The following is a 26,639-nucleotide window of genomic DNA, read 5'->3' on the forward strand; positions in this document are numbered from 1 at the left end:
TATATATATATATATATATATATATATAAATACATTGCATAAATATATATATATATTTAAGCTGTACAATCATCAGAGTAGCAGTTTCCAAATGTCTCCTTTTTTAAAATAAAAAAATCCAGATTATGTATTGAATATTATGTATAGATTAAAGCTTCTGACAATAATCACTGAATTACCTACTAACGGCCACACGAGGGCGACATAACCAGTTGAATACGATTTGTCATGCTGTGAATGTGGACAACAAAACATTTCTGGTCTTATTTATTTCATCTTTTTCCCCTCTGTCTCTCCTGGACAAAGAAATAAGGACATTTACGTAGTGTTCACTTTTCAGTGTAAATAATGTATCTTACTTTCAACACAGCTTCACTGCAGTACTCCTTTTCTTTTTTTTCTTCCTTTTTTTTGTATTACGTTAAAACGTAGAGATGATCGGGGGGTCTGTGTAAATGTCCACATGGTTAATGGGGGGGGGGGGGGGGGGTTCACTCATGTCTCAATTAAAGTGTCTGTCAACTTAATGTCATGTCTCATCTTTATTTGAAACTTTTCTTTCTTCCATGTCCTAAAGGAACCCTCCTCACCCAGTAGAGATCTAGACTTCATGTCCTAAAGGAATCCTCCTCACCCAGTAGAGATCTAGACTTCATGTCCTAAAGGAACCCTCCTCACCCAGTAGAGATCTAGACTTCATGTCCTAAAGGAATCCTCCTCACCCAGTACAGATCTAGACTTCATGTCCTAAAGGAATCCTCCTCACCCAGTAGAGATCTAGACTTCATGTCCTAAAGGAATCCTCCTCACCCAGTAGAGATCTAGACTCCATGTTCTAAAGGAACCCTCCTCACCCAGTAGAGATCTAGACTTCATGTCCTAAAGGAATCCTCCTCACCCAGTAGAGATCTAGACTCCATGTTCTAAAGGAACCCTCCTCACCCAGTAGAGATCTAGACTTCATGTCCTAAAGGAATCCTCCTCACCCAGTAGAGATCTAGACTTCATGTCCTAAAGGAATCCTCCTCACCCAGTAGAGATCTAGACTTCATGTCCTAAAGGAATCCTCCTCACCCAGTAGAGATCTAGAATCTTCATGTCCTAAAGGAACCCTCCTCACCCAGTAGAGATCTAGACTCCATGTCCTAAAGGAATCCTCCTCACCCAGTAGAGATCTAGACTCCATGTTCTAAAGGAACCCTCCTCACCCAGTAGAGATCTAGACTTCATGTCCTAAAGGAATCCTCCTCACCCAGTAGAGATCTAGACTCCATGTTCTAAAGGAACCCTCCTCACCCAGTAGAGATCTAGACTTCATGTCCTAAAGGAATCCTCCTCACCCAGTAGAGATCTAGACTTCATGTCCTAAAGGAATCCTCCTCACCCAGTAGAGATCTAGACTTCATGTCCTAAAGGAATCCTCCTCACCCAGTAGAGATCTAGAATCTTCATGTCCTAAAGGAACCCTCCTCACCCAGTAGAGATCTAGACTTCATGTCCTAAAGGAACCCTCCTCACCCAGTAGAGATCTAGACTTCATGTCCTAAAGGAATCCTCCTCACCCAGTAGAGATCTAGAATCTTCATGTCCTAAAGGAATCCTCCTCACCCAGTAGAGATCTAGACTTCATGTCCTAAAGGAATCCTCCTCACCCAGTAGAGATCTAGACTTCATGTCCTAAAGGAACCCTCCTCACCCAGTAGAGATCTAGACTTCATGTCCTAAAGGAATCCTCCTCACCCAGTAGAGATCTAGACTTCATGTCCTAAAGGAATCCTCCTCACCCAGTAGAGATCTAGACTCCATGTTCTAAAGGAACCCTCCTCACCCAGTAGAGATCTAGAATCTTCACCAGGAAGCAGTTTGAGGCCCAGTTCACCACGATGCCTTTTCACCTTGAGTCTTTGTGCAGACGGTCTTAATGTTCTGGCTGGTGGCTGCATGGATGTAGATTTCCTGTAGTTTAACCTCCAAACCTCCGAGATGTTCGACAGGTGGAGTCATTCTGCTTTAGAGCTTCTCTCATCACTTCTGCTTTAAAATCCATCAAATCACAAACGATTGGAGTTTCACTGTTTAAAAGGTTTTGGGTCATCATGAGACCAGACGTCAGCAGCTTGAAGAGTCTGAACTTCTCCACCTCCACCCAGAGCTTCACAGGACCTGATGGATCATCTCCACCTCCACCCAGAGCTTCACAGGACCTGATGGATCATCTCCACCTCCACCCAGAGCTTCACAGGACCTGATGGATCATCTCCACCTCCACCCAGGTCACTGCCTTCATGTTAACTCTTCATCGGAGTCAGACGCTCCCGGCCTCAAACAGCAGATTCAACCTGATGTTCTTCCCATGAAGCCCAGTTGAATTTATCATTTCAGTTCACAGCGGCGCTGCTGCCAGAGGTTTGTTGAGCAGAACATGTAATCAGAGTATGGAGAGTTTCCAGGAGCTGCGTTCAGGGAATCTAAATGAATTTCAGTCGAAGCGTCAGTCTGCTTGAACCAGAACGTTTTATTCATGTCAGATCTTCACCTTACAGGAACAGTTTCTTCTTAAATACACAAACTGCAGTACAGAGCATTCAGGACGGAGTCACTCATTCATGGGGGGAGGGGGTGAGAGGTGGGATTAGTTACAGTGGAGGCTGGATTACTTCTGGGCGGGCAGGATGTCGTCGATGGACTGGCCGGACTCCAGCCTCTTCTCCATCTCCACCAGCAGCTTGATGCCGTCCACCACCGTCTGCACCAGCTCCACCTCGGAGAAGCCCAGCCGGTCGGCGTTGGAGATGTCGAAGACTCCGCCCACAGCGGCCGTGTCCACGCCGCCTGCAGACGGCGAGCACAGTGAGGTCAGAGGTTGAACATTGACGCCACAGAGCCACAGAGCAGAGCGTCTCCTCACCTGTTCCACGTTTCTGCAGACGCAGCTTCTTCAGAACCTCCTCAAACTTGGCGTGTTTGCTCATGTTGGGCAGCTTGACGTGGACGCCGGCACGCAGGCCGGTGCCCAGGTTGGACGGGCAGGTGAGGACGTAGCCCAGGTGCTCGTTCCACATGAAGGCGTGGCCTCGCTCCTTGAACAGACTCTCGATCTAAACGACAGAAGCAGCGGTCAGTGTGTGCCGGAGCGGCGGCGGCGAGCCTCAGACTAACACACTGACCTTGGTGAGTCCGCTGCAGAAGCGGTTGAACACCTCCTTCATGTTGCCTCCTTTCTGCATGGAGATGACCCTCAGGTGGTCCTCCTCGTTCACCCACACCAGGAACGTCTTGTTGTCGTTGTGCCTGCAGACAGACAGTTTAGTACACACACACACACACACACACAGAGAGAGGATGTCATGAGCAGTAGAGTCACCAGATGCCGCGGCCGTCGGGCCAATCACGGGCCATCCCAGAGGCCAGCAGCAGAGGAGACACCGGCTTGTCAAACAGGAAGTGATCGTCGATCAGCTGCTGCTGCTCAGCATCCGTCATGTTCTTCAGGGCGTAGTACTTCCCCTTCAGGTCTCCACTCAGAGAGTCCAGAGCTACACACACACACACACACACACACACACACACACACACACACACACACACACACACACACACACACACACACACACACACACACACACACACACACACACACACACACACACACACACACACACACACACACACACACACACACACACACACACACACACACACACACACACACACACACACACACACACACACACACACACACACACACACACACACACACACACACACACACACACACACACACACACACACACACACACACACACACACACACACACACACACACACACACACACACACACACACACACACACACACACACACACACACACACACACACACACACACACACACACACACACACACACACACACACACACACACACACACACACACACACACACACGTTAATGAGGCTCAACATCTTGAAGGTTTTACTGCCTAAAAGTTAGACTGAATATTATAAGACCCACTGATCCATGTTTCTTCTTAGGATTGTGAAACAGCAGAACGAGGAGCTCATGATTTAGGATGAATCGTCACATTTCAGACATTAGAAAACTTTAGTGATGTGATGAGTCAGGGTATTGATTAATCTGATTGGCGCACCATCTCAGTGTTGCTCTGCCTGCAGCCACTAGGGGGCGCCACAGGACAAGTCCTCAGTGTCACGTTTGAATTCATGGAGCATCTCAGCTTCTTTTACATAACGGTGTGTGTGTGTGTGTGTGTGTGTGTGTGTGTGTGTGTGTGTGTGTGTGTGTGTGTGTGTGTGTGTGTGTGTGTGTGTGTGTGTGTGTGTGTGTGTGTGTGTGTGTGTGTGTGTGTGTGTGTGTGTGTGTGTGTGTGTGTGTGTGTGTGTGTGTGTGTGTGTACCTTCGATGGACAGGCTCTCCACGGCGCGGCGCTCCCCCCGGCTGCAGTGTGGCGGCAGGCAGAAGCCGCGGACGCTGCGGCCTGTTCGCACTCTGGAGCTCAGGACGTAGTTGGGGTCCAGGTCGTCTCCTCCCTGAGAGAAGAGAAATGTCAGGGGGGGGGGGGGGGGGGGGGGCGGTGCCCTGCAGTGGCGGTGGCGGTGGGGGTGGGGGTGGGGGTGTACCTGCAGGTTGTCTTCATTCAGGTCGGTCTTGTGCTTGTCTGAAGGTTTGTATCCTCCATGTCGGTCCTCGATCACGGGGTCCAGCAGCTCCTTGAACACCTCGTACGTCTCCTCGTCTCCGGCCACGCAGCCCACCGTCATGATGAAGGGGTGGCCTGCACACAAGGTCAGAGGTCACACAGGAGGACGGCATCCTGATCTCAGTCAGGATTATCTGCCTCACGTCAAACCAACCCTCACCCGTCTCTCTCAACATCACCTGTCTAACCCTCCACACGGTTGACCAACACGCCAGATGACATAAGAGCTGCAGATTATCTGCTGCTGTTGCAGGTTATGTAATCTCTAATCTGCACTCTGCTCTACACCGAGCTGCGATAATGGAGGCCTGTTAGAGGACACGATGGAGGTCTAACTCCTCCCGTCAGAGGACACGATGGAGGTCTAACTCCTCCCGTCAGAGGACACGATGGAGGTCTAACTCCTCCCGTCAGAGGACACGATGGAGGTCTAACTCCTCCCGTCAGAGGACACGATGGAGGTCCATTTCTCCTCTCAGGTATTTATCCTGGGTAAGGTCACCCTGCAGGAAGCGGCGGGCGGAGACAGGCCAGATTACCTGGGTTGTCCACGCCGGTCTGGATGACGTCATCCAGGGTAAACCCGCTGGGGGTCTGCTTGCCCCTCAGCCGCTCATACATCTCCGGGGTCAGGATCTTTGCCATGTGGTTGTTGTGTTGGCTGAGGTCCGGATACTCCTGCTCCGAGGTGAATTTCATCTTCAGCTGGTTGTGCGTGTTACCGAAAGGCATGGCTGCTCCCTGGGCGGAGGGGGGAGGGGAGAAGACGGTGAGCGAAACGAACGAACCCGCTGCGCCGCCACAACAGCCGTTACGGCAACGGCCACAAAGACGATGAAATGTCCCACACTGCAGGAGCCGCCTGAAGGCAGCACGTTAATTAACGGTTATTTTACGGTTACATCACAGATTCAATAATCCTACACATTTTGCCACAAATACCTGAAAAAAACTGCATTTCTGATTGAGATGATTCCTTACCTGTTGTCGGATCTGAGGACTATTACTACTGGATGTGGAGACGAAGATCCCTATGTTGTTGTTATTATTATTATTAGTATTAATATTATTATTATTGTTGTGTCGTTGTTGTTATCGTCGTTAACGGAGCTCTAAGCTGCAGCAGCGTCCAGCGGCTCACTGACGCTCCTCCGCCGCTCCGCGGGCTTTATACCCCAGCGCCGCGCGCTCATTGGCTGTTATTTGTAGTCCATTCATTCTATTGGTCGAGGCTCAGTCTGCTTCCTCGCGCTCGTGTCTCAGCGTTTCTTCACAGTATTTTCTGCACAATAACTACAATTAAACTCCTAATTACAAGAAAGAGCTAAACAGAAGGGTGTAAATCTGGAAATCATGCAGGTACGAGAAGTCGAGCTGGATTTATTCTTCAGTTTGAAGAAAGACGATGTGCTTTACATTCCTATTGACATCTATATTAAAGATACTGGGGCATTAATAAAAATATAGAACGTGTATGCATCCAATCTTTGGTGTTTTCAGAATGCGGCCCCTCAAATAAAGGCTGTAGACCCCAAAAGTATATTAAAACATTCACAAGCTGCTTTTCTGCTGAAGGAAGGACTTTGTCACATCCCAGTTCTATTTCAACTGTTTACAGCACGAATGGCAAGAAATGTGTCTTATTTCTTTGTTTCATTGATTAAACTTCACATATATCTTTGTTTTTGTGTAGATATAGATCGATGGATGGATAGATGGATAGATGGATAGATAGATGGATAGATGGATGGATAGATGGATAGATGGATAGATAGATGGATAGATAGATAGATGGATAGATGGATAGATGGATAGATGGATAGATAGATGGATAGATGGATAGATGGATAGATAGATAGATGGTGAAATTCAAGAATAACATTACAGATTTATTGATTTTGAGGGTGCAAACAAAAACACCGTTTGTTTTTCAGCCTTTGCCATCAAAATGGTTGAAAAACACATTTGAACTTCATGCATTGGTATCATAACAAGGTTATTTACTGATATTATTATTTTAGTGATATGCCGATATAATCCTGTTACTTCATTGTTTAACGCGCTGGGTGTGTCTCGTCCAGCTGGAGGCTGGATCCTGGACATTGTCTCCGGTGAAGATTCCCCGGTCACACGGCCTCTCTTTGTCCGCTCGGGCCTTTGTTTTACTCGGATCGAGGCTTCGATCAGCTTCCGGTCACGTAGCCTCCACTTCCGCCCAAAACAACACCACGTGTGCGGGGAACAAATGGACTTCTGTCACCGTGACCCACGCGGCTGACACCGGCCTAAAAGAGCTGAACACCGCGGGCTGGAGGTGGTTTTACACGGCGGAGGAAGAGGAGGTAGGTCCCGGGTCTCTAACGGTTCTTTAACCGGCGGAAGCTTCTCGAACGGAGGCTATTTGGGTCTAGTAGCGAGCATTAGCATCGTTAGCATTGTTAGCATACCGAGACACACAACTTTAAATCAATTTTAAAAACGTTCGTACTGTGACTTTCAGCAGTGTTTAATATGTTCTCTATTTCCTGCATCATCCAACAAGCTAGTTAGCTGTATTTGTGTTTAAACTCTTAGTTACCGTCAGACAGTTAGCGAACCTAAACAAGAGAGAACTTGTCTAAACTCGATATAAATGAATATCAACGACTTACTATTCATTAAAATGTATGTATCATTTGACTGACGTGTTCTCGGTGTAGTCGGACATCTTTCCGTCGCATGTTCTTCTTTATAATCGTGTTTCAGTTTTTATGTTTTTTATTCAGAATTTAAAGACAAATTATCGTCAGTGACGTAGCTGCGAAGTTATAAGTATATCAAATAAGCTGCTCAAAGAGACTTTAAACAGGTGCCAAACGACCAAACAATTAATTGGAAACCACATTAAATAATCGTAAAATCGATGCAGAACTGCAGCACATAATGAATATAAACATAGAGTCAAAATGAGGACAAAGAGCAGCCATCAGCCTTAAACTAATACCAAGCATTAATGCTAGATGAATAATGGGAGGGCTTTCCATCCATCCATCCATCCATCCATCCATCCATCCATCCATCCATCCATCCATCCACCCATCCATCCATCCATCCATCCACCCATCCATCCATCCATCCATCCATCCATCCATCCATCCATCCATCCATCCATCCATCCATCCATCCATCCATCCATCCATCCTCTATACCACGAATATCCTGTTCAGGGTTGAAACCACACACACTCACCTAAGGGCAATTTACAGTCACTAATCAACCTCACATGCATGTTTTTAGGTCACATTTACACTATAAAAGTTTCAAGTTCAAACAGAAAACTTTTGTAACATTTCCGTGACACAACACGCCCAGAGTTGCTCAAAACACAATGTTTAAAAAGGCTTGGACTCAGTATCCATGTAGACGGAGGGAATGCTGCTATTTTGCTACGACTCCCAGTCCATATTTTCATGGACTTGGTAGTTTTATTTTGACAGTCACTGTAATAACAATCCAACTTGGTAGTTTTATTTTGACAGTCACTGTAATAACAATCCAACTTGGTGGTTTTATTTTGACAGTCACTGTAATAACAATCCAACTTGGTGGTTTTATTTTGACAGTCACTGTAATAACAATCCAACTTGGTGGTTTTATTTTGACAGTCACTGTAATAACAATCCAACTTGGTCTCTCCACTAGAGTGTGCGTGCGTGCGTGCGTGCTTTCAGTACTAAAACGAACAACACCACCAACTAGTGGCCTGACTTGCAAACTACATTGTTTTCAGTGTTTCTGCCTTCCCTGTGGAATCAAACGTCGTTTTCACAACATTGCTGTGTAAACGCAAAAATCTTCTGAAACAAAAATGCTAAAATAATTTAAAAGGAGGTCTTACATATTTGATTTCCTCCATTATGGCTGAATTCACAAAAATTATTTTAAATGATCATCCATGAACTCTTCAAGGGGACAACAGTCACAAAGATACACTAATACTCTATGGAGTTACTATATCAGGTCTCAAACCTACATAGAACTGCATATAGATGAAGAAGTGATATAGATTGAAGACGAGTTGTAAAAACTGAATGATTGAAAATGACCTGGTTGTTGTCCTCCGTGCTGCAGAGTAAACGCACCAATCATGAGCTTTGTGGAGTACTCAGACTTCATCCAGGACGGAGACGTGGCCATCATCTACCTGAACCACAACTCCGCCGTGCCCGTCAAGGTGCAGCAGGGCGCCCAGACGCAGACGCGCTACGGTGTCGTCCGCCACTCTGCCGACCTGATCGGCCGGCGCTACGGCTCCAAGGTGACCTGCAGCAAAGGCGGCTGGGTGCACGTGCTCCACCCGACGCCCGAGCTGTGGACGGTAAGCCTGCCTCACCGCACGCAGATCCTCTACACCACCGACATCGCCACCATCACCATGATGCTGGAGCTGAAGCCCGGCTCCGTCGTCTGCGAGTCAGGTAGGAGGAGCTTCCATCATGACTCAGCATTTTTACTGGAAAGACACAAAAACGTATGTTTGATGAAGAAAGATGTTCAGTGTCCATTTTCAACACTATCTCATCCACTCCAGGGTTCACAGGTCAGACAGTTAACCCTTTAATGCCCGCTATACACCGTGATGGGATTTTCATGGCGATTTCTTGGTCCTGGCTCTCGATCGGAGATCCTACATCGCACCGTCAGACGGTTGAAAGACGCCGTCGTCATGGTCTTGTGATAGCTTGTGACAAAAGTCAGGCAGTGTCAGAAAGTTTGGTGTCGGTGACTGCCACTGTGATCTACGTCAACTAACTAGTCGTATGAAATGTACTGATCAGCGTGACACGAGCACTAAACCGATAGAGGCTTTGCAGCTACAATCGCAAAACGCGTTAAAAAAACTAGATGTGACGTAAACAAAAACAGTTTCAGGATTTCTCTCCAAACACATGAATGGCTAAACAGCGAGGACTCCCTTCAGGCTTCACTAGTTTCTTCTTTGCTTATGATGTTTTATTCTTGTGCTATTATGTCAGCATCATAATCATCATAATCATATCATAATCTGTGATTCAGCTCCCATTTCATTGTACAATCTGCACACAGCAAACTTCACTTCATGCCCAAAGGTACTTAGATTCCTGTGGTTTGGTGGAGCTCGCTGTGAACTTACAAGATTATTAAAGTTGTGCAGCGGGCACAAGGGGCAACTTACCATTTGTGGTCACTCCTTTTCCTCTTTGTTTTAAACTAGAGTTATAAGTTAATTACCTTTCCAGAACACGTGGATATGCTGATAAAAATAAGTACAAAAATAGTTTGTAACTTTTTCCAGGATAGCTTTAGAGATAAAATGAAGCAGTCATGCTGTGTGTGTGCTGGAGTCCGACCGGGACATTCAGAGTGCATTTGTGCTCGTCGGATGGATTTTTAATGAAGCATAAAGACACATGAACCACTGAATCCAATCTGAGATCTATAAATACGTCTCTGAATTCAGTCACACACAGGAATGTAACATTCACCCGTTTGTTTCGTGGTATAAAAAATCTAAATGTGATTTATTGGTGCAGGTTTGCTGTAACAGGAGTGTGAATCCACCGTCTGTGCTGCTTTGATAGCTGCTGCACCTTTAAATACAAACTCCTCTGTGTCATTGAAGCTCAATCTGGGTTGTTCTATGTAAGCTTTTATACTTAAAACGCTGCACCAACTTGTCAGACTGAACGGAGCGAAGTGCTTTACACACCCCATCACACACCTGATCACACCTGATCACACACCTCTGGCTGCAAACATGGGCGAAGGTTCACCTGTTATCTCCACCATTACGTAGGAGCTGCATGAGTCAGCAGGAAGTGTGTGTGTGTGTGTGTGTGTGTGTGTGTGTGTGTGTGTGTGTGTGTGTGTGTGTGTGTGTGTGTGTGTGTGTGTGTGTGTGTGTGTGTGTGTGTGTGTGTGTGTGTGTGTGTGTGTGTGTGTGTGTGTGTGTGTGTGTGTGTGTGTGTGTGTGTGTGTGTGTGTGTGTGTTAAAACGTCCACTTTTGATAACCAAACATAAATTTAGAGATATTATCAACCCGTAACGTTCATAATGACTTTGTCAGGTTTCGGCTCCTGCTCAGTGTAGACGAGGGGGTGAAGACGAGGGGGTGTAGACGAAGGTGTAGACGAGGCAGACTAGTCATTATTGAGGTGGGCCTCAGAGGTAATGTAAGTGTGAGCTGAGGGGTGAGAACTCTGAAGCTTTCACTGAGGCTCCGTTTCACAACGTGGCCAAGAGCCACTAAAAACACAACTTTTTGAAACCAGCTCAGTCTCAATAGAAACGGGGGGATTGGTACTACTGGTCACGGTCTGAAGGCGGATTCATCCTCCAGAAGAACCAGAAGAAAGTTCTGACACTCCAGGGTCTCCTTCGGCTGTGCCAACCGTCCAGGCCCAAGAAACCTGTGGAGGTTCTGCAGTGTGGTCCACAAAGTTCTGTGTGATTGTTCAGATCTTTGTTCTTTACTTCTGCATTCTGTCACAAGTGGGCCACGGTGCCTTTCATATTGCCGCTGTACGACGGCTCCGCTGTACGGCGGCTCCGCTGTGTACGGCTCCGCTGTACGGCGGCTCCGCTGTGTACGGCTCCGCTACGGCTCCGCTACGGCTCCGCTGTGTACTCACCTGCTCCAGCTCGCTAACATGGCGGCTCAGACACAAACTTCAGGGAAATGTATTTCTGACGATGCTTGAAGCGAGAAATAAGCTGTGGAGTTGAAAAGCTAAAGCGTCGCTTCACAGAAGTGTGCGTGCAGTAAGGGGGCGTGGCCTGCTGGGATTGGGCGTGGCCTGCTGGGATTGGGCGTGGCCTGCTGGGATTGGGCGTGGCCTGCTGGGATTGGGCGTGGCCTGCGAGTTTGCCCAGCTTCTTCTCACAGTATGAAATTGGGCTGAAGTCACAGCTGCTGTTCTGGTTCCTTTGGGGGTCTGCAGGGGCCTTCAGGCCTAGTCTTGTCAAAATTATTCAGCAGAGGATTTTAAACAATTAGAAAATGTTGTTCTGATATTTGAACAACTCTTCTTCTCGGGCTTCATCCGTAGCACACAGCTATTCATTGTGTTTGTAGAACAATGTAATATTTCAGTATAGAATCAGACCGTGGTCGGGCTGCGGGCCACAGTTTGAACATGCAGCTTGATAAGAGTTTGTTCTCAAGGTTTTCTGACTAATCAACTGAATGCTGTAAACTAGCCCAGGAGCTATTAGCACCTGATTGCTGATGGTTCCGGGTCAAAGGAGCAGCCAGGTTCCAGATTCTCTACAGGAAGTGAGGAGCGAAGTAGATGGAAGCTTCCAGTCTTTGGTCTGTTGGCTGGCTCAGAGAATGGAGTCCAGAGTGTCGGCGGGTCAAGTCAACCGCTGATGGTTGAATCAGTAAAGTTTCCTCCCAGTGTTTTATCATGTGGTTGTTGGAGCTCTGTCCTGAAGGAGGGGCTTCTCTTAATCCCTCTGTTTACACCTTCCAGTCTCCTCCAGATGTTTTCAGCTCCAGAGCCTCAGCTGTTGGTGCTGAGCATCATGGGATTGCTCCACATGTCTCATTCGTTATGTAATCCAGTCCTTTTATTGCCCCATTTCCCTTTTCTGTGCTCGCTCTGACTCCTGCCCTTCCATCTGCCTTCACTTCCATTTTTCAGACTGCGATCACTCCAAGTGTGTCTGAGCCTTTTTCGGTTGCAGTGGTGGTGGGGGTGGGGTTGGGGGTGGGGGTGGGGGTGGGTTTGGGGGTGGGGGGGCTGCAGCAGCTCGGGCTGGTGTGTGTTTGCTGCAGTGCCTCGTCATGTTTTATTGCCCGCCGCCCTGCGCATGTCGCGCCATGGATGGACTGGGTGTGTTGGTGTGGGGAGGGTGGAGGGTCTCCGGGGGGGTGGATGAGCTCAGCCTGAAGTCTGATTAGTCAGCATTCCTCCTGCAGCCTGCAGAGCAGCCGCACTATCTGCAGCAGCCTGGCATCACTAGTGTCTTCATGCAAGCATGAAGGAAACGGAAATCTGCATCCAGAGAGACGAGGCTTTTAACCGCAGATGAAACGGCCGTTGATTAAACAACCAAACGAGTGCGACGTGTCATTAGTGTGGACGAGGTGCTAATCGGCCTCCGTAGCATGCGTGTGTGTGTCGTTTCTCAGAGCTTCACAAACATGCCCAGATTAGTGGTGCTAATGCTCTCGATCCGTCCAGCCCAGCTCAGGGAGCGTCCGCTCACGGACTGCAGTCACCTTGGTGCTTTCTGAAGGTTCCTAGTTAATTATTCACCACAGCATTTCTGTGCTTCCACACCTGTGTGAGACCTGCAGTGCACACACACTCGTAAAATGTCCTCCGGTGTTATTAACGGCCCGGCTGCAGGAGGAAACAGTTTGTTCAAGTTCCAAAGTAGCTTTCTTTGAATGCTTCTTCATAGAAACATATCTGATCATTCATGGAAGGATTCCAAGTGTTTTAAAGGAACTGTCGCTATAGACCAGGGCTGTTCAACATAAGGCCTGTGGGTCCCTAAGAGGCTCCAGTCCAACCCAACAGCAGACCGACATCTCTAAGAAAACAAACAAATTTCTTAAGAGTAGCGACACGACACTGAGAGCCGAGCTGAGCTCTTGTGATGCTGCCATGAAAGCTAGCAGGTTGCTATCAGACTAGCCTCAAAGCCACGCTGTGGGGGGGGGGGGGGGGTCTCTAAAAACTCCCAGAATGCATCAGTTTCTGGACAGTTCACTGGATTTTGCACCAGAAGGTTTCATTCACTTTGGCTTTAGGTTGAGAATGGAGTCATTTTCTGAAGTAATTACTACTGATTACCAAAGTGTGTTGCAAGAGATTTACATGTCCACGTTTCTCGAGCTTTGAGGAACAAAACATGCTGAGTGTGCTCGCCGTGTGTGCTCGCCGTGTGTGCTCGCCGTGTGTGCTCGCAGTGTGTAGTGGTGTTGGTTGTGTAGAGATAAAAACTGACTGAAGAGTTCAGACATTCATCAGATATTTGTAACAGAAAACCTGGTGCTCACACAGTAACTCGCTTTAAAGCGATGAAGAAAAATAAAGTGTCTGAGCTTCAGTTGTTTTCATATTTCAGAAGAATCTTATCTAGAACACATTTCATGATGGTTGTATTGTTGGTGCTGGTTCTATTCTCAGCGTTGATCCGACTGCTGCTTCTGTTCTCAGCCTCTGATACAGGAACCAGAGCGAGAACTGAAAGCAGTGAGTCAAACATCAGATGGACTCACATCCTCATCCTGTGTTCATGGCATCTTCCTGCTCTCACCTGGTGGAGGAAGATTACTGATGTGACACCACGCTCGCACCTGGTGGAGGAAGATTACTGATGTGACACCACGCTCTCACCTGGTGGAGGAAGATTACTGATGTGACTCCACGCTCTCACCTGGTGGAGGAAGATTACTGATGTGACACCACGCTCTCACCTTGTGGTGGAGGAAGATTACTGATGTGACACCACGCTCTCACCTGGTGGAGGAAGATTACTGATGTGACACCACGCTCTCACCTTGTGGTGGAGGAAGATTACTGATGTGACACCACGCTCTCACCTTGTGGTGGAGGAAGATTACTGATGTGACACCACGCTCTCACCTTGTGGTGGAGGAAGATTACTGATGTGACACCACGCTCTCACCTTGTGGTGGAGGAAGATTACTGATGTGACACCACGCTCTCACCTTGTGGTGGAGGAAGATTACTGATGTGACACCACGCTCTCACCTTGTGGTGGAGGAAGATTACTGATGTGACACCACTTCCTCCAGCATCTGAAGTGAAGCAGTGATTAGAGGCCTGATGGCAGCTGATGGAGTTACACTCCTACACAACGAGGACAGTAAACGGCAGCCGTCCTGGAGGTTTGATCAATACTGAGGTTCTCTGTCGTGACTGTGGCCAGTGTACAGAGGCTCAGGACCCTTATTCATAAATAATCTCCAGAAAACTTTCCATTCATTCTTGTACAACAAACATGGACGCTCACTGACGGCTCATCATCTCTATATGTACCTTTGTCAACAAAGAATTCCCATGAAGAGTGAAAAACACTTATAAATAATTAATCCTACTTGGACAGATGTAACTGTTGGTAATCTAGCAGCTGCTGTTCTAGAACTTTCTGTGAATTTGTTTCTCGGCTTTTTCCCCACCAATCTATGTTTTCTTAATCATGGCAACGGTTTCTGTTCTCCTTCACCGGTTTCTCAATCTAAACTCGTTCTGTTTCCTATTCTTAATTTAACTTCTGCTGTAGACATTTTATTCTCCGTCTGTAATATATAGTAGTAATGTATTTTTCTGTGCTACTGTAGCAGCTTTCTGTTGTCCTGCAGAGACATCTAGTGGTCCCAGATGGTATGCAGCAAATTATCTTGACATGTACAATTTTTAAAAATTAAGATTAATGTGAGAAATTTTGAAGAAGAAAAAAAAAAACTAAAACATACATTTACGAGACAAAATAAATTAATGACAGTAAAGCTTTATGTTCACTAAAATAGAAAAGTCGAGGGAACAAATCTGGACTTTTTGTTCCAGAATATTTTGAGATTATGGTTTTATTTCATGACAATTTATGTAGAAAATAAAGAGATTGAAGAGACAAATTCATAACAAATAATCTAGAAATGTTCCATGTTTAAAGGTGCACATTTACAAAAAAAAAGCTTTAATATTCAGTCACAAGTTCAAACATGTTAATGTTAAAAATGTGCTCATAGAAGAACCAAATATTCTCTAAAACTCTGATTATTCTCAACTGTAACATGCAGAACCTAAAAAGAAAACATGAAAAAAACTATTTACCTGAAGTTCTAAATCGATGAGCATAATTTTGAATTTCTCTCCGTCTGTGGTTAAAAATGTGTGCATGAACTTCACAGTCCTGCTGATGTTGGAAGTATTTCAGTCCCGTCTGGCCTCCGGCCACTTTTAATATCCATGTAATTATGGTGGGAAGTGGCTTCGTCAGCATGTCAGCGTGCCGATCGATTGATTATGCAGATTGAGTTGAGACGGACCTGCCCACCTCAGACCAGAGCCTCTGAAAGTTCAACAGTAAACTGCTCATGAAGAGTGGAAACCAAGCTGTAGGGCAGCGTAGGGCAGTAACGGGATGACGGATGTTTTAGTGGGATTATAATCATGAACAGAAATGTTCGCTCTGCTTACAGGTGCAACATGTCTGTTCTTTCAGTTTAATGCTTTAAAACTGGTTAATGAATCTAAAGTGGTCAGCAGTTTGTTTAATCATCATTTAATTGCTTTTCCAAGTAGAAATTACTCCATTTGTTTCCCTTCAGCTTCACAGTGTGTTCGATTTTCTTTTCCATGGTTCTTTTATGATATTCACGGACCAGTTTATGTGGAATCACATATTTTCTTATAAGTCATCACCTGACAGACGACAAAGGTGTTGGTCAGAAATACAGCAGTAGCCCACAGGGAGTGTGGGAGTCCTGGGTTTGAATCCCAGCGGCAACAGTAAGACAATCCAGTATAAAATCTAGCCAAGCCTGTCAATCGTTGAATAAGAGAAAAAATAAAATAAAACAATTTTATATGTGTGTGTATATATATATATATACACACACTGAACAAAAATATAAACGCAACACTTTTGACTGTCAAAATAAAACTACCAAGTTGGATTGTTATTACGGTGACTGTCAAAATAAAACTACCAAGTCCAGGAGAATATGGGCTGGGAGCCATGACACCACGTAGGAAACTGTTCTGATGGGCTCTACTGAGCATGTGCAGAACTAGTAGTTCCTACCAACGTGGTGTGTGTGTGCAGTAGCAGCATTTCTACGAAGAGACGGGCCCCAAGCGTTTCCAGAAAGTCAAGTTTCCGCCCGTCTACAAGAGACAACGCCGAGCGTTTTTTGAAAGGCTTCCCTTCGGGAGTGAAGAAAACAAAAGTTGCATTTCCATTGACTTTGAGCAGCTTTGTCGTGTAAACAAACTGAAAAGTCTATGGAAGTTCGACAGATATGGTTGCCATGCAGTGGAGGCCACTCCACTCCAGCATTCAGCATTAGTATTTTGTGTTTCATTGTCGTAAACAAGCAAACTTGGCTCTTTCTTTTTAAACCTTTTGAGGCTGCGTTACTCAACAGTTCCCTCCTCATTTGTGTCCCGGTTTTAAAAGTCTGTCCATGCGTCTCCCATTGACGGTTGTTTGCATCCGCTCACCACCCGGTGCAGCAGTGTGAGGTTTGAGCAAGTCAAAGTGCTGCTGTCGTTAGACACTGTCCTCTTTGTCGCCTGGTGAACAAAGGCGGCGGTGATGTAATGTCAGGAGGAGGAGGAGGGATGATGGGATGTGCTCTCGTCCCCGACCGCAGGGTCACGTGATGCCGTTCCCCTTCAGCGCTCCTTCACAGTCTCTCCACATCAGCGGGATTGTTTGCGGCTGCTTGAGGCCGGAGGAGCGTCCACCTCTGGGTCCAGAGCAGCAGACACACTGGGCTCCGGACCGTCACTGTTCCAGACGATTTTATATCGAGGACAGACGTTTACAGCAAAACAGTGATTCAATTCAGAGAGACTTGGTTGAATTGTGTTCATTTTGTCATTCTAAATACATATGTATACTCTTTTTTAACGACCGGTGAATGCAGGAAAGGTTTTTTACCTGACATGTTTCGGTCTGAACCTCTCGGAGTCTGAACCTCTCAGAGTCTGAACCTCTCGGAGTCTGAACCTCTCGGAGTCTGAACCTCTCAGAGTCTGAACCTCTCAGAGTCTGAACCTCTCAGAGTCTGAACCTCTCAGAGTCTGAACCTCTCAGAGTCTGAACCTCTCAGAGTCTGAACCTCTCGGAGTCTGAACGTATAAATTCAGAGACCCTGATTTGAAGGGTCATTTGAGCTACACAAGGACAAACTTCATGTTTTATCAAAAGTACGTCATTAAACCTTTCAAATAAAACCACCAGACCATGTCACACAGATCACAGGTTATCTCATGTTGATCACAGGTTATTTCATCTTGATCACAGGTTATCTCTGGTGTTGATCACAGGTTATCTCTGGTGTTGATCACAGGTTATCTCATGTTGATCACAGGTTATTTCATCTTGATCACAGGTTATCTCTGGTGTTGATCACAGGTTATCTCTGGTGTTGATCACAGGTTATCTCTGGTGTTGATCACAGGTTATCTCATGTTCATAACAGGTTCTTTGTGTTGTTTCCAGGTACGGGCAGCGGCTCTCTGTCTCACGCCATCCTGCGCAGCGTGGCCCCGTCAGGTCACCTGCACACGGTGGAGTTCCACCAGCAGCGGGCGGAGAAAGTGCTGGAGGAGTTCAAAGAGCACCGTGTGGATCACCTGGTCACCGTCAGGAACCAGGACGTGTGTCGCGACGGCTTCGGCGTCACCGGGGTGGCTGACGCCATCTTTCTGGACATCCCCAGCCCCTGGGAGGCGGTGCAGCACGCCAAGGCCGCCATGAAGAGACAAGGTCAGGATAGATCCATCAGTATGGCAGAATACCTTTATAGACCATGAAATCCCCAATCCATGAAGATAAACAGCCAGACATCTTCTACTCAGCATCGTGTTGGAACCAGCAGCGTGTTGGAACCAGCATCGTGTTGGAACCAGCGTCGTGTTGGAACCACCATCGTGTTGGAACCAGCGGCGTGTTGGAACCAGCGGCGTGTTGGAACCAGCGGCGTGTTGGAACCACCATCGTGTTGGAACCAGCGGCGTGTTGGAACCAGCGGCGTGTTGGAACCACCATCGTGTTGGAACCAGCGTCGTGTTGGAACCAGCATCGTGTTGGAACCAGCGGCGTGTTGGAACCAGTGGCGTGTTGGAACCACCATCGTGTTGGAACCAGCGGCGTGTTGGAACCAGCGGCGTGTTGGAACCAGCGTCGTGTTGGAACCAGCGTCGTGTTGGAACCAGCGGCGTGTTGGAACCAGCAGCGTGTTGGAACCAGCGGCGGCGTGTTGGAACCAGCGGCGGCGTGTTGGAACCAGCGGCGTGTTGGAACCAGCGGCGTGTTGGAACCAGCGGCGTGTTGGAACCACCGTCGTGTTGGAACCAGCGTCGTGTTGGAACCAGCATCGTGTTGGAACCAGCGGCGTGTTGGAACCACCATCGTGTTGGAACCAGCGTCGTGTTGGAACCAGCGGCGTGTTGGAACCAGCGGCGTGTTGGAACCAGCGTCGTGTTGGAACCAGCATCGTGTTGGAACCAGCGGCGTGTTGGAACCAGCGGCGGCGTGTTGGAACCAGCGGCGGCGTGTTGGAACCAGCGGCGGCGTGTTGGAACCAGCGGCGTGTTGGAACCACCATCGTGTTGGAACCAGCATCGTGTTGGAACCAGCGGCGTGTTGGAACCAGCGGCGTGTTGGAACCACCATCGTGTTGGAACCAGCGTCGTGTTGGAACCAGCGGCGTGTTGGAACCAGCGTCGTGTTGGAACCAGCATCGTGTTGGAACCAGCGGCGTGTTGGAACCAGCAGCGTGTTGGAACCAGCGGCGGCGTGTTGGAACCAGCGGCGGCGTGTTGGAACCAGCGGCGTGTTGGAACCAGCATCGTGTTTGAACCAGCGGCGTGTTTGAACCAGCGGCGTGTTGGAACCAGCGGCGTGTTGGAACCAGCGGCGTGTTGGAACCAGCGGCGTGTTGGAACCAGCGGCGGCGTGTTGGAACCAGCGGCGGCGTGTTGGAACCAGCGGCGTGTTGGAACCAGCGGCGTGTTGGAACCAGCATCGTGTTGGAACCAGCGGCGTGTTGGAACCAGCGGCGTGTTCGAACCAGCGGCGGCGTGTTGGAACCAGCGGCGTGTTGGAACCAGCGTCGTGTTGGAACCAGCGTCGTGTTGGAACCAGCGGCGTGTTGGAACCAGCGGCGTGTTGGAACCAGCGGCGTGTTGGAACCAGCGGCGTGTTGGAACCAGCGTCGGCGTGTTGGAACCAGCGTCGTGTTGGAACCAGCATCGTGTTGGAACCAACGTCGTGTTGGAACCAGCGGCGGCGTGTTGGAACCAGCGGCGTGTTGGAACCAGCGGCGTGTTGGAACCAGCGTCGTGTTGGAACCAGCATCGTGTTGGAACCAGCGGCGTGTTGGAACCAGCGGCGTGTTGGAACCAGCGGCGGCGTGTTGGAACCAGCGTCGTGTTGGAACCAGCATCGTGTTGGAACCAGCGTCGTGTTGGAACCAGCGGCGTGTTGGAACCAGCGGCGGCGTGTTGGAACCAGCGGCGGCGTGTTGGAACCAGCGGCGTCGTGTTGGAACCAGCATCGTGTTGGAACCAGCGGCGTGTTGGAACCAGCGTCGTGTTGGAACCAGCGGCGTCGTGTTGGAACCAGCGGCGTCGTGTTGGAACCAGCATCGTGTTGGAACCAGCGGCGGCGTGTTGGAACCAGCGGCGTCGTGTTGGAACCAGCGGCGTGTTGGAACCAGCGGCGTGTTGGAACCAGCGGCGTGTTGGAACCAGCGGCGGCGTGTTGGAACCAGCGGCGGCGTGTTGGAACCAGCGGCGTGTTGGAACCAGCATCGTGTTGGAACCAGCGGCATGTTGGAACCAGCGGCGGCGTGTTGGAACCAGCGGCGGCGTGTTGGAACCAGCGGCGGCGTGTTGGAACCAGTGGCGGCGTGTTGGAACCAGCATCGTGTTGGAACCAGCGGCGGCGTGTTGGAACCAGCATCGTGTTGGAACCAGCGGCGTCGTGTTGGAACCAGCGGCGGCGTGTTGGAACCAGCGGCGGCGTGTTGGAACCAGCATCGTGTTGGAACCAGCGGCATGTTGGAACCAGCGGCGGCGTGTTGGAACCAGCGGCGGCGTGTTGGAACCAGCGGCGGCGTGTTGGAACCAGCGGCGGCGTGTTGGAACCAGTGGCGGCGTGTTGGAACCAGCATCGTGTTGGAACCAGCGGCGGCGTGTTGGAACCAGCGGCGGCGTGTTGGAACCAGCGGCGGCGTGTTGGAACCAGCATCGTGTTGGAACCAGCATCGTGTTGGAACCAGCGGCGTGTTGGAACCAGCGGCGTGTTGGAACCAGCGGCGTGTTGGAACCAGTGGCGGCGTGTTGGAACCAGCATCGTGTTGGAACCAGCGGCGGCGTGTTGGAACCAGCGGCGGCGTGTTGGAACCAGCATCGTGTTGGAACCAGCATCGTGTTGGAACCAGCATCGTGTTGGAACCAGCGGCGTGTTGGAACCAGCATCGTGTTGGAACCAGCATCGTGTTGGAACCAGCGGCGTGTTGGAACCAGCATCGTGTTGGAACCAGCGTCGTGTTGGAACCAGCGGCGGCGTGTTGGAACCAGCGGCGGCGTGTTGGAACCAGCATCGTGTTGGAACCAGCATCGTGTTGGAACCAGCATCGTGTTGGAACCAGCGGCGTCGTGTTGGAACCAGCGGCGTGTTGGAACCAGCATCGTGTTGGAACCAGCATCGTGTTGGAACCAGCATCGTGTTGGAACCAGCGGCGTGTTGGAACCAGCATCGTGTTGGAACCAGCGGCGTGTTGGAACCAGCGGCGTCGTGTTGGAACCAGCGGCGTCGTGTTGGAACCAGCGGCGTGTTGGAACCAGCTGAAAACTAGTCTGCAGTTTAAGTTGCAGTGATGTACTAAGGCGACCACATTAAGAAGAAAGTAGCTGAATAGATTTTACCGATAAATATTTCAAATTAGCAAAATGAATGTTGGCAATGATTTGTTAGTTTTAACTGACTTGATACTCATTAATGTCAAAGTAATATATTTACCAGAAATATTTCCTACACTGGATATTTCTCTGATTCCGATGCTGATGTATCTGCAGAACGAATCGTGGCTCCTGTTGGTGGTCTGAGGCTCCTTCACACCAGAACGCTGCTCACAGCCACTGAAAACGCAACTTTTTAAAAACGACACCCAAAGTGGAACTTTGTGTGAACGCTCTAACTCCGCCTCCATGGAGACCCCACGCTTTTGAAATGCTGCTCCTGGTCCCGGGCACCACGTTGGTAGTAACTAGTAGTTGTGCACAAACCAGTAGAGCCAATCAGAACAGTTTCCTACGTGGTGTCATGTTCTCCTGGACTTGGTACTTTTATTTTGACAGTCACCGTAATAACAATTGTTCTTTGCTGCATGTGTGTGCTTTCAGTACTAAAACTAGCTGCACTAGTGGACCAACATGAAAACTACATCGTTTTCAGTGTTTCTGACGTTTCCGTGGAAACAGTCATCGTTTTCAAAATGTTGCATCGTAAATGCAAAACTTTTCTGAAATGAAAATACAAAACCGATGTGTTTTCACTTGACTTGTTGTGTGAAGGGGGTCTTAATGTTCTGGCTGGTGGCTACATTGATGAGGATCCATGCGGAGGTCTGACTGGCGCCACGTTGACAATGGACACTTGTTCTCTGTGCTTAACTCAGCCTGCGGCTCAGTCAGCACCACCTGATGATGACTCCTGTGTGACTCGGCCTGCAGCAGGAACAGGAACTGCCCCCCCCCCCCCCCCCTGCCCTCACCCCCTCTCTAGAGGAGGCGTGGCCTGGCGCTGCAGTCACAGCAGCCATCGATTGTGACTCACAGCTCATTAACTTCACCCTCCTGTCGGTTTCTCCGTCAGTAGCAACACCACACAAACCGGGCCGCAGGTCGGGGTCAGGGCCCACTGACGGGCCCACTGACGGGCCCACTGACGGGCCCACTGACGGGCCCACTGACGGGCCCACTGACGGGCTCACTGACGGGCCCACTGACGGGCCCACTGACGGGCCCACTGACGGGCAAGATGCTCTATAATCTGATGTTAGAGGAGGAAGATGCTCTATAATCTGTTGTTAGAGGTGGAAGATGCTCTATAATCTGGATGTAAACTGAAGTTACATCAGTCAGTGCGATGAAGGGTACATCTTCCAGCCAGATTATATGTCCGTGGTAAATCCAACAAGTTTCCAGACTTGGATCAGTGGATCAGTCTGACTCTGGTATGAAGTTCAATTTTCCTGATGCACCTAAATGCAGCGCAAGTTCACAATGTAAGTCCCAATATGAAGGGGAATGTAAGATGCTGCCCTGCAGCTCTCCCTCCTCCTCCTCCACTCCCATTTATGGTGCCACCGCCAGCCACACACACACACACACACACACACACACACACACACACAGTGGAAGCGTCCCATGACCATACAGGGTGGTGCTGCTGAACGAGGCTCCGTCAGGAGCGGCTGGTCGTTCTCTGCAGACTGGATGTTTCCTCCTCGCTCACGTTGACACAATGAACCGGAGCGCCCGTGAGGAGCTGAGCAGCCGTGAGCTTCATACTGAGCAGCTTGTTTCTGAGCACATTTACATAAGAAATGATCCTGGGCTCCATTGGGGGGGGGGGGGCATTAATCAGCATTAATAATGTGCTGCACCCCCAGAAGGCCTCCTGGTTCACATTGACACCGCCATGCCTGAGCTCCCAGGATTATTGATGTGCCGTTTTTGAGGTCCCGTTTATACAAGACTCAAGTGAAAATGCAGAACTTCCATTGTGTTTTGGGCGTCCGTTTCCATGACAACGGTGCTTGGAGCCACTGAAAATGCAACTTTCTGAGAACGCTGCTGCGCTCATGGTGAATGGTTCTTCTGCACACACGCCAGTAGCAACATGAGAACTACATCGCTGATAGAATTTGTGCCGATCCTATGAAAACACACTTTGTTTTGAAAATTTTCCCCGTAAACCCGAGTGAAACGCAAAAGTTATGGATTTTCACTTGAAAGGTGGAGTAAGCTGGACCTCAGCTGGAATACTAGTTTTAGGCAGTTGAACAGTGACTAGTGGTGCTGGGTGAGGCCTGTAGCAGCAGTAACTAAGACATTGTGATGAGCTCGATTAAAGTTTGAAAGACGATTGAAACGTTGAGTCTCAATAGTGAGAAACAACGTGAGTTATGCATCTTTAGCACTAATCACAAGAAGATAAAACTGAGATTATAATCCCATGAGCAGGTAGTTGAGATGGAAGACCAGAAGAAGCCTTTTGGTTCTCAGGCTTTATGTTTCATGAAGAACATCGACTGACCTGCTTTTTAGTGGTGTCAAATTAGAACCAACTAACCAAGCCTGTGAATAAAAGCCGCTCATCTGAAGCTCCTCTCCTGTGGGCTGGAGAACGAGGGTTGATGTCTGAAACACTGAAGCCCTGAAGCTCCTCTCCTGTGGGCTGGAGAACGAGGGTTGATGTCTGAAACACTGAAGCCCTGAAGCTCCTCTCCTGTGGGCTGGAGAACGAGGGTTGATGTCTGAACCACTGAAGCCCTGAAGCTCCTCTCCTGTGGGCTGGAGAACGAGGGTTGATGTCTGAACCACTGAAGCCCTGAAGCTCCTCTCCTGTGGGCTGGAGAACGAGGGTTGATGTCTGAACCACTGAAGCTTCTCTCACTCAATGAAAAGTTGCTGGGAGCAGTGAAATATTGGCCTTTTCTTTTTTCTCTCTCCAACTTGTAATTCTCCTCCTGCTTTGGCCTTCTGCCCAGCCCTCCATGTCCCCCCTCCACCCCCCCCCCTCTATATCCCCCCTCCATCTCCCCCCCTCCATATTACTCCCTCCATCGCCCCCCCTCCTTTTCTCTCCCTCCGTATCCCTTCCTCCATCCCTCTCCCCCTCTCAATCCCTCCATCGGGACGGCTGATATTCCAGACTATGACAAATGGTTGGAGATGCCCTTGTGTCAGCCCCGCCCTGGCCCCGCCCCGCCCCGGCCCCGCCCTGGCCCCGCCCCGGCCCCGCCCTGGCTCCGCCCAATGTGTCCGTCCTGGTTGCTAGGAGACTGTTAAGTTGTTGAAGCAGAGCGCCGGTCCTGTTAGCTGAAGGAACGACTGCTATCCCAAACATCCTGGAGTCGTCTGTCTGGCTGGCTGTCTGTCTGGCTGTCTGGCTGGCTGGCTGGCTGGCTGGCTGGCTGGCTGGCTGGCTGGCTGGCTGGCTGGCTGGCTGGCTGGCTGGCTGGCTGGCTGGCTGGCTGGCTGCTCACTCCATTCCCCCGCTGTTTAACCCTTCTAATCCAGGAAGTGGGAACGGTTCCACTAAAACTTGCATCAAACCGTGAAAAGGGGAAGTTTTTCAGCATTTGTACTGATGCATTCAGATTAACCAGTCCTTTCTCATATAAAGTGAAAATAGCTGAGCTTCAGCCAGTATGAAGGGATAGAAGTTAATATTTACAAGATGGAGTTTCTTTACATAGATGATGGTGTTTGTCATTTATTGGCCGGTTATGTCGGGACTTCCTGGTTAAATGTAAAACACCTTGAAACTATCACACTATCATGATTTATTATGATTGTTGGTGACAAGTTGTACAAGAGATGAAAATGCTCCAGTAACTTTGCTTATTGCCAAATACTTTCTCATATTTCTCAGACATGTTTCAGACCTGCTGGGGACCAGAACTGCACTAGAAACTAGAAACTGCATCGGTTTTGTTTCAGAACAATTGCAGCGCTGCAAGTTTGGGAGTCAGTTGTGTTTTCTCTGTTGAGTCGGCGACAAAGTGTGGTGCTTCACAAACCCTTCAAAATAAAACGTCCTGTACATTTTCCCAAAAATCGAATTCTGAGAACTTGGAAGCAGGAACGTCAGCGGGCCCCTTCAGTTGTTGAGGGTCCTGGACCTCTGAGCTCAAGAACACATAGTTTGTTGCTTCAACCCGAGACTCGTCCTCTCCAGCTGCACCGCTCAGTCACATTCCCGGGTCTTCAGGTCAGCCGCCCAAGGTTTTGTTGGCCGCCGGCCGCGGCTGCCCGCTGACTTCACGGTAGGGTTTCATTTTAAGACGAGCGGCGGCGGCCGGCAGGTGATGGAAGCTCATTAAAGCTCCGTCTCATCCCCGATGATCCTCCGCTGACAGAGCCCATGAGCCAGAGGATCGTTTAGTTAGGAAGGAAATCTGCTTCAAAACTTCTCCAAACTCATTATTAATAGAAATGGTAGTGTGGAGGGTTCCCTGGAGTAATATTGAGTTGTCTCAAGGGTCACATGGTCTTGTTTTGGGGGGAGGGTGGTTGTGGTAACATGGTCTTGTTTTGGGGGGGGGGCGTTGTGGTAATGTGGTGTTTTGGAGGGTGGTTGTGGTAACTCCTGTTGTTCCCTGTCTGTCCTGCAGGGGGCCGCCTGTGCTCCTTCTCTCCCTGCATTGAGCAGGTCCAGAAGACGTGCCAGGCCCTGGTGGATCGGGGCTTTGAGGAGCTCAGCACCCTGGAAGTCCTGCTGAGGGTCCACGATGTCCGGACAGTCTCCCTCCCGCTGCCCGACTTTGGCCCAGACCCTTCAAAGCAGGAACCCCCCCCCGACCCCGCCCACTCCGTGGCCACTCCAACCCACCATGCTGTCACCATGAAGACCACCACCCCGCCCAGGGAGATTCCCGGCCACACCGGCTACCTCACCTTTGCCACCAAACCCAGGACCTGAGGCGGAGCACAGGTTCTTCTACTCCATCGCCCTGCAGGGGGCGTCGTGAGTCTCAGATAAACCGAGGGGGGGGGGTGCTCAGTCTCCAGCTTGTTGCAGGTTTAAAGCAGCAGAGAAACGTCTCTGATTTTCTTTAGGATTTAAAACAGCCCCGAGTTTTATAACATCAGTTTTATTCAATAATGTCGTCGTTTGGGGGAAAATATTTTTAGTTTTCGTCTTTTTCCACTTTTGTATTCAAGTAAATACAATAAATGTGTGAAAACTTTGTCATCTTTCGTCCTGCAGCTTCAGAGAACAAACACTGAAACATCCTTTTAAAGAAGCTGAAGCTTCAGTATGTCTAGTAATCACATTACTTTAACATGTATCATCTGCAACAAAACCAGAAAAGCTTCATGTCTTTACTCAAGTTTTCCTGAACACACCGTGACTCCCGAGAATTGTTTGATTAATAAGACTTTACATT

At 49.0% G+C, this 26,639-nt stretch overlaps 3 protein-coding genes across 20 annotated transcripts in view; 2 read left to right on the top strand and 1 right to left on the bottom strand.

Annotated features, from left to right (window-relative positions):
- Window positions 1–457, top strand: part of mark3a (MAP/microtubule affinity-regulating kinase 3a) — a 65,539-nt gene extending 65,082 nt beyond the window's left edge. For all 17 annotated transcript variants that reach the window (XM_080479617.1, XM_080479631.1, XM_080479629.1 and 14 more), the window contains one exon: window positions 1–457. This exon is cut by the window's left edge and continues 363 nt beyond it. The gene's annotated coding sequence lies outside the window, so the exon portion shown is untranslated.
- Window positions 458–2,487: 2,030 nt separating this feature from the next.
- On the bottom strand, window positions 2,488–6,953 carry ckba (creatine kinase, brain a). 2 transcript variants are annotated; one of them, XM_080479718.1, is made up of 9 exons: window positions 6,766–6,953; window positions 5,701–6,001; window positions 5,259–5,460; window positions 4,640–4,794; window positions 4,417–4,549; window positions 3,365–3,536; window positions 3,168–3,291; window positions 2,909–3,098; window positions 2,488–2,832 (listed from the first exon to the last, which is right to left on the bottom strand). In XM_080479718.1, the coding sequence occupies exons 3-9, from the start codon at window positions 5,449–5,451 to the stop codon at window positions 2,654–2,656; spliced, it is 1,146 nt and encodes a 381-aa protein (XP_080335844.1). In that variant the 5' UTR covers window positions 5,452–5,460; window positions 5,701–6,001; window positions 6,766–6,953; the 3' UTR covers window positions 2,488–2,653. The 2 variants fall into 2 exon arrangements, with proteins under 2 accessions (XP_080335844.1, XP_080335843.1); XM_080479717.1 differs by lacking the exon at window positions 6,766–6,953 and having other exon boundaries at window positions 2,497–2,832; window positions 4,417–4,794; window positions 5,701–5,846.
- trmt61a (tRNA methyltransferase 61A) lies at window positions 6,888–26,639 on the top strand. Its single transcript, XM_080479719.1, has 4 exons — window positions 6,888–7,061; window positions 8,830–9,176; window positions 17,951–18,217; window positions 25,863–26,639. Exons 2-4 carry the CDS (start codon window positions 8,846–8,848, stop codon window positions 26,168–26,170), a joined length of 906 nt encoding a protein of 301 aa, XP_080335845.1. The 5' UTR covers window positions 6,888–7,061; window positions 8,830–8,845; the 3' UTR covers window positions 26,171–26,639.

This window comes from Lipophrys pholis (assembly GCF_963383615.2).
Source record: "Lipophrys pholis genome assembly, chromosome: 14".
NCBI lineage: Eukaryota > Metazoa > Chordata > Actinopteri > Blenniiformes > Blenniidae > Lipophrys > Lipophrys pholis.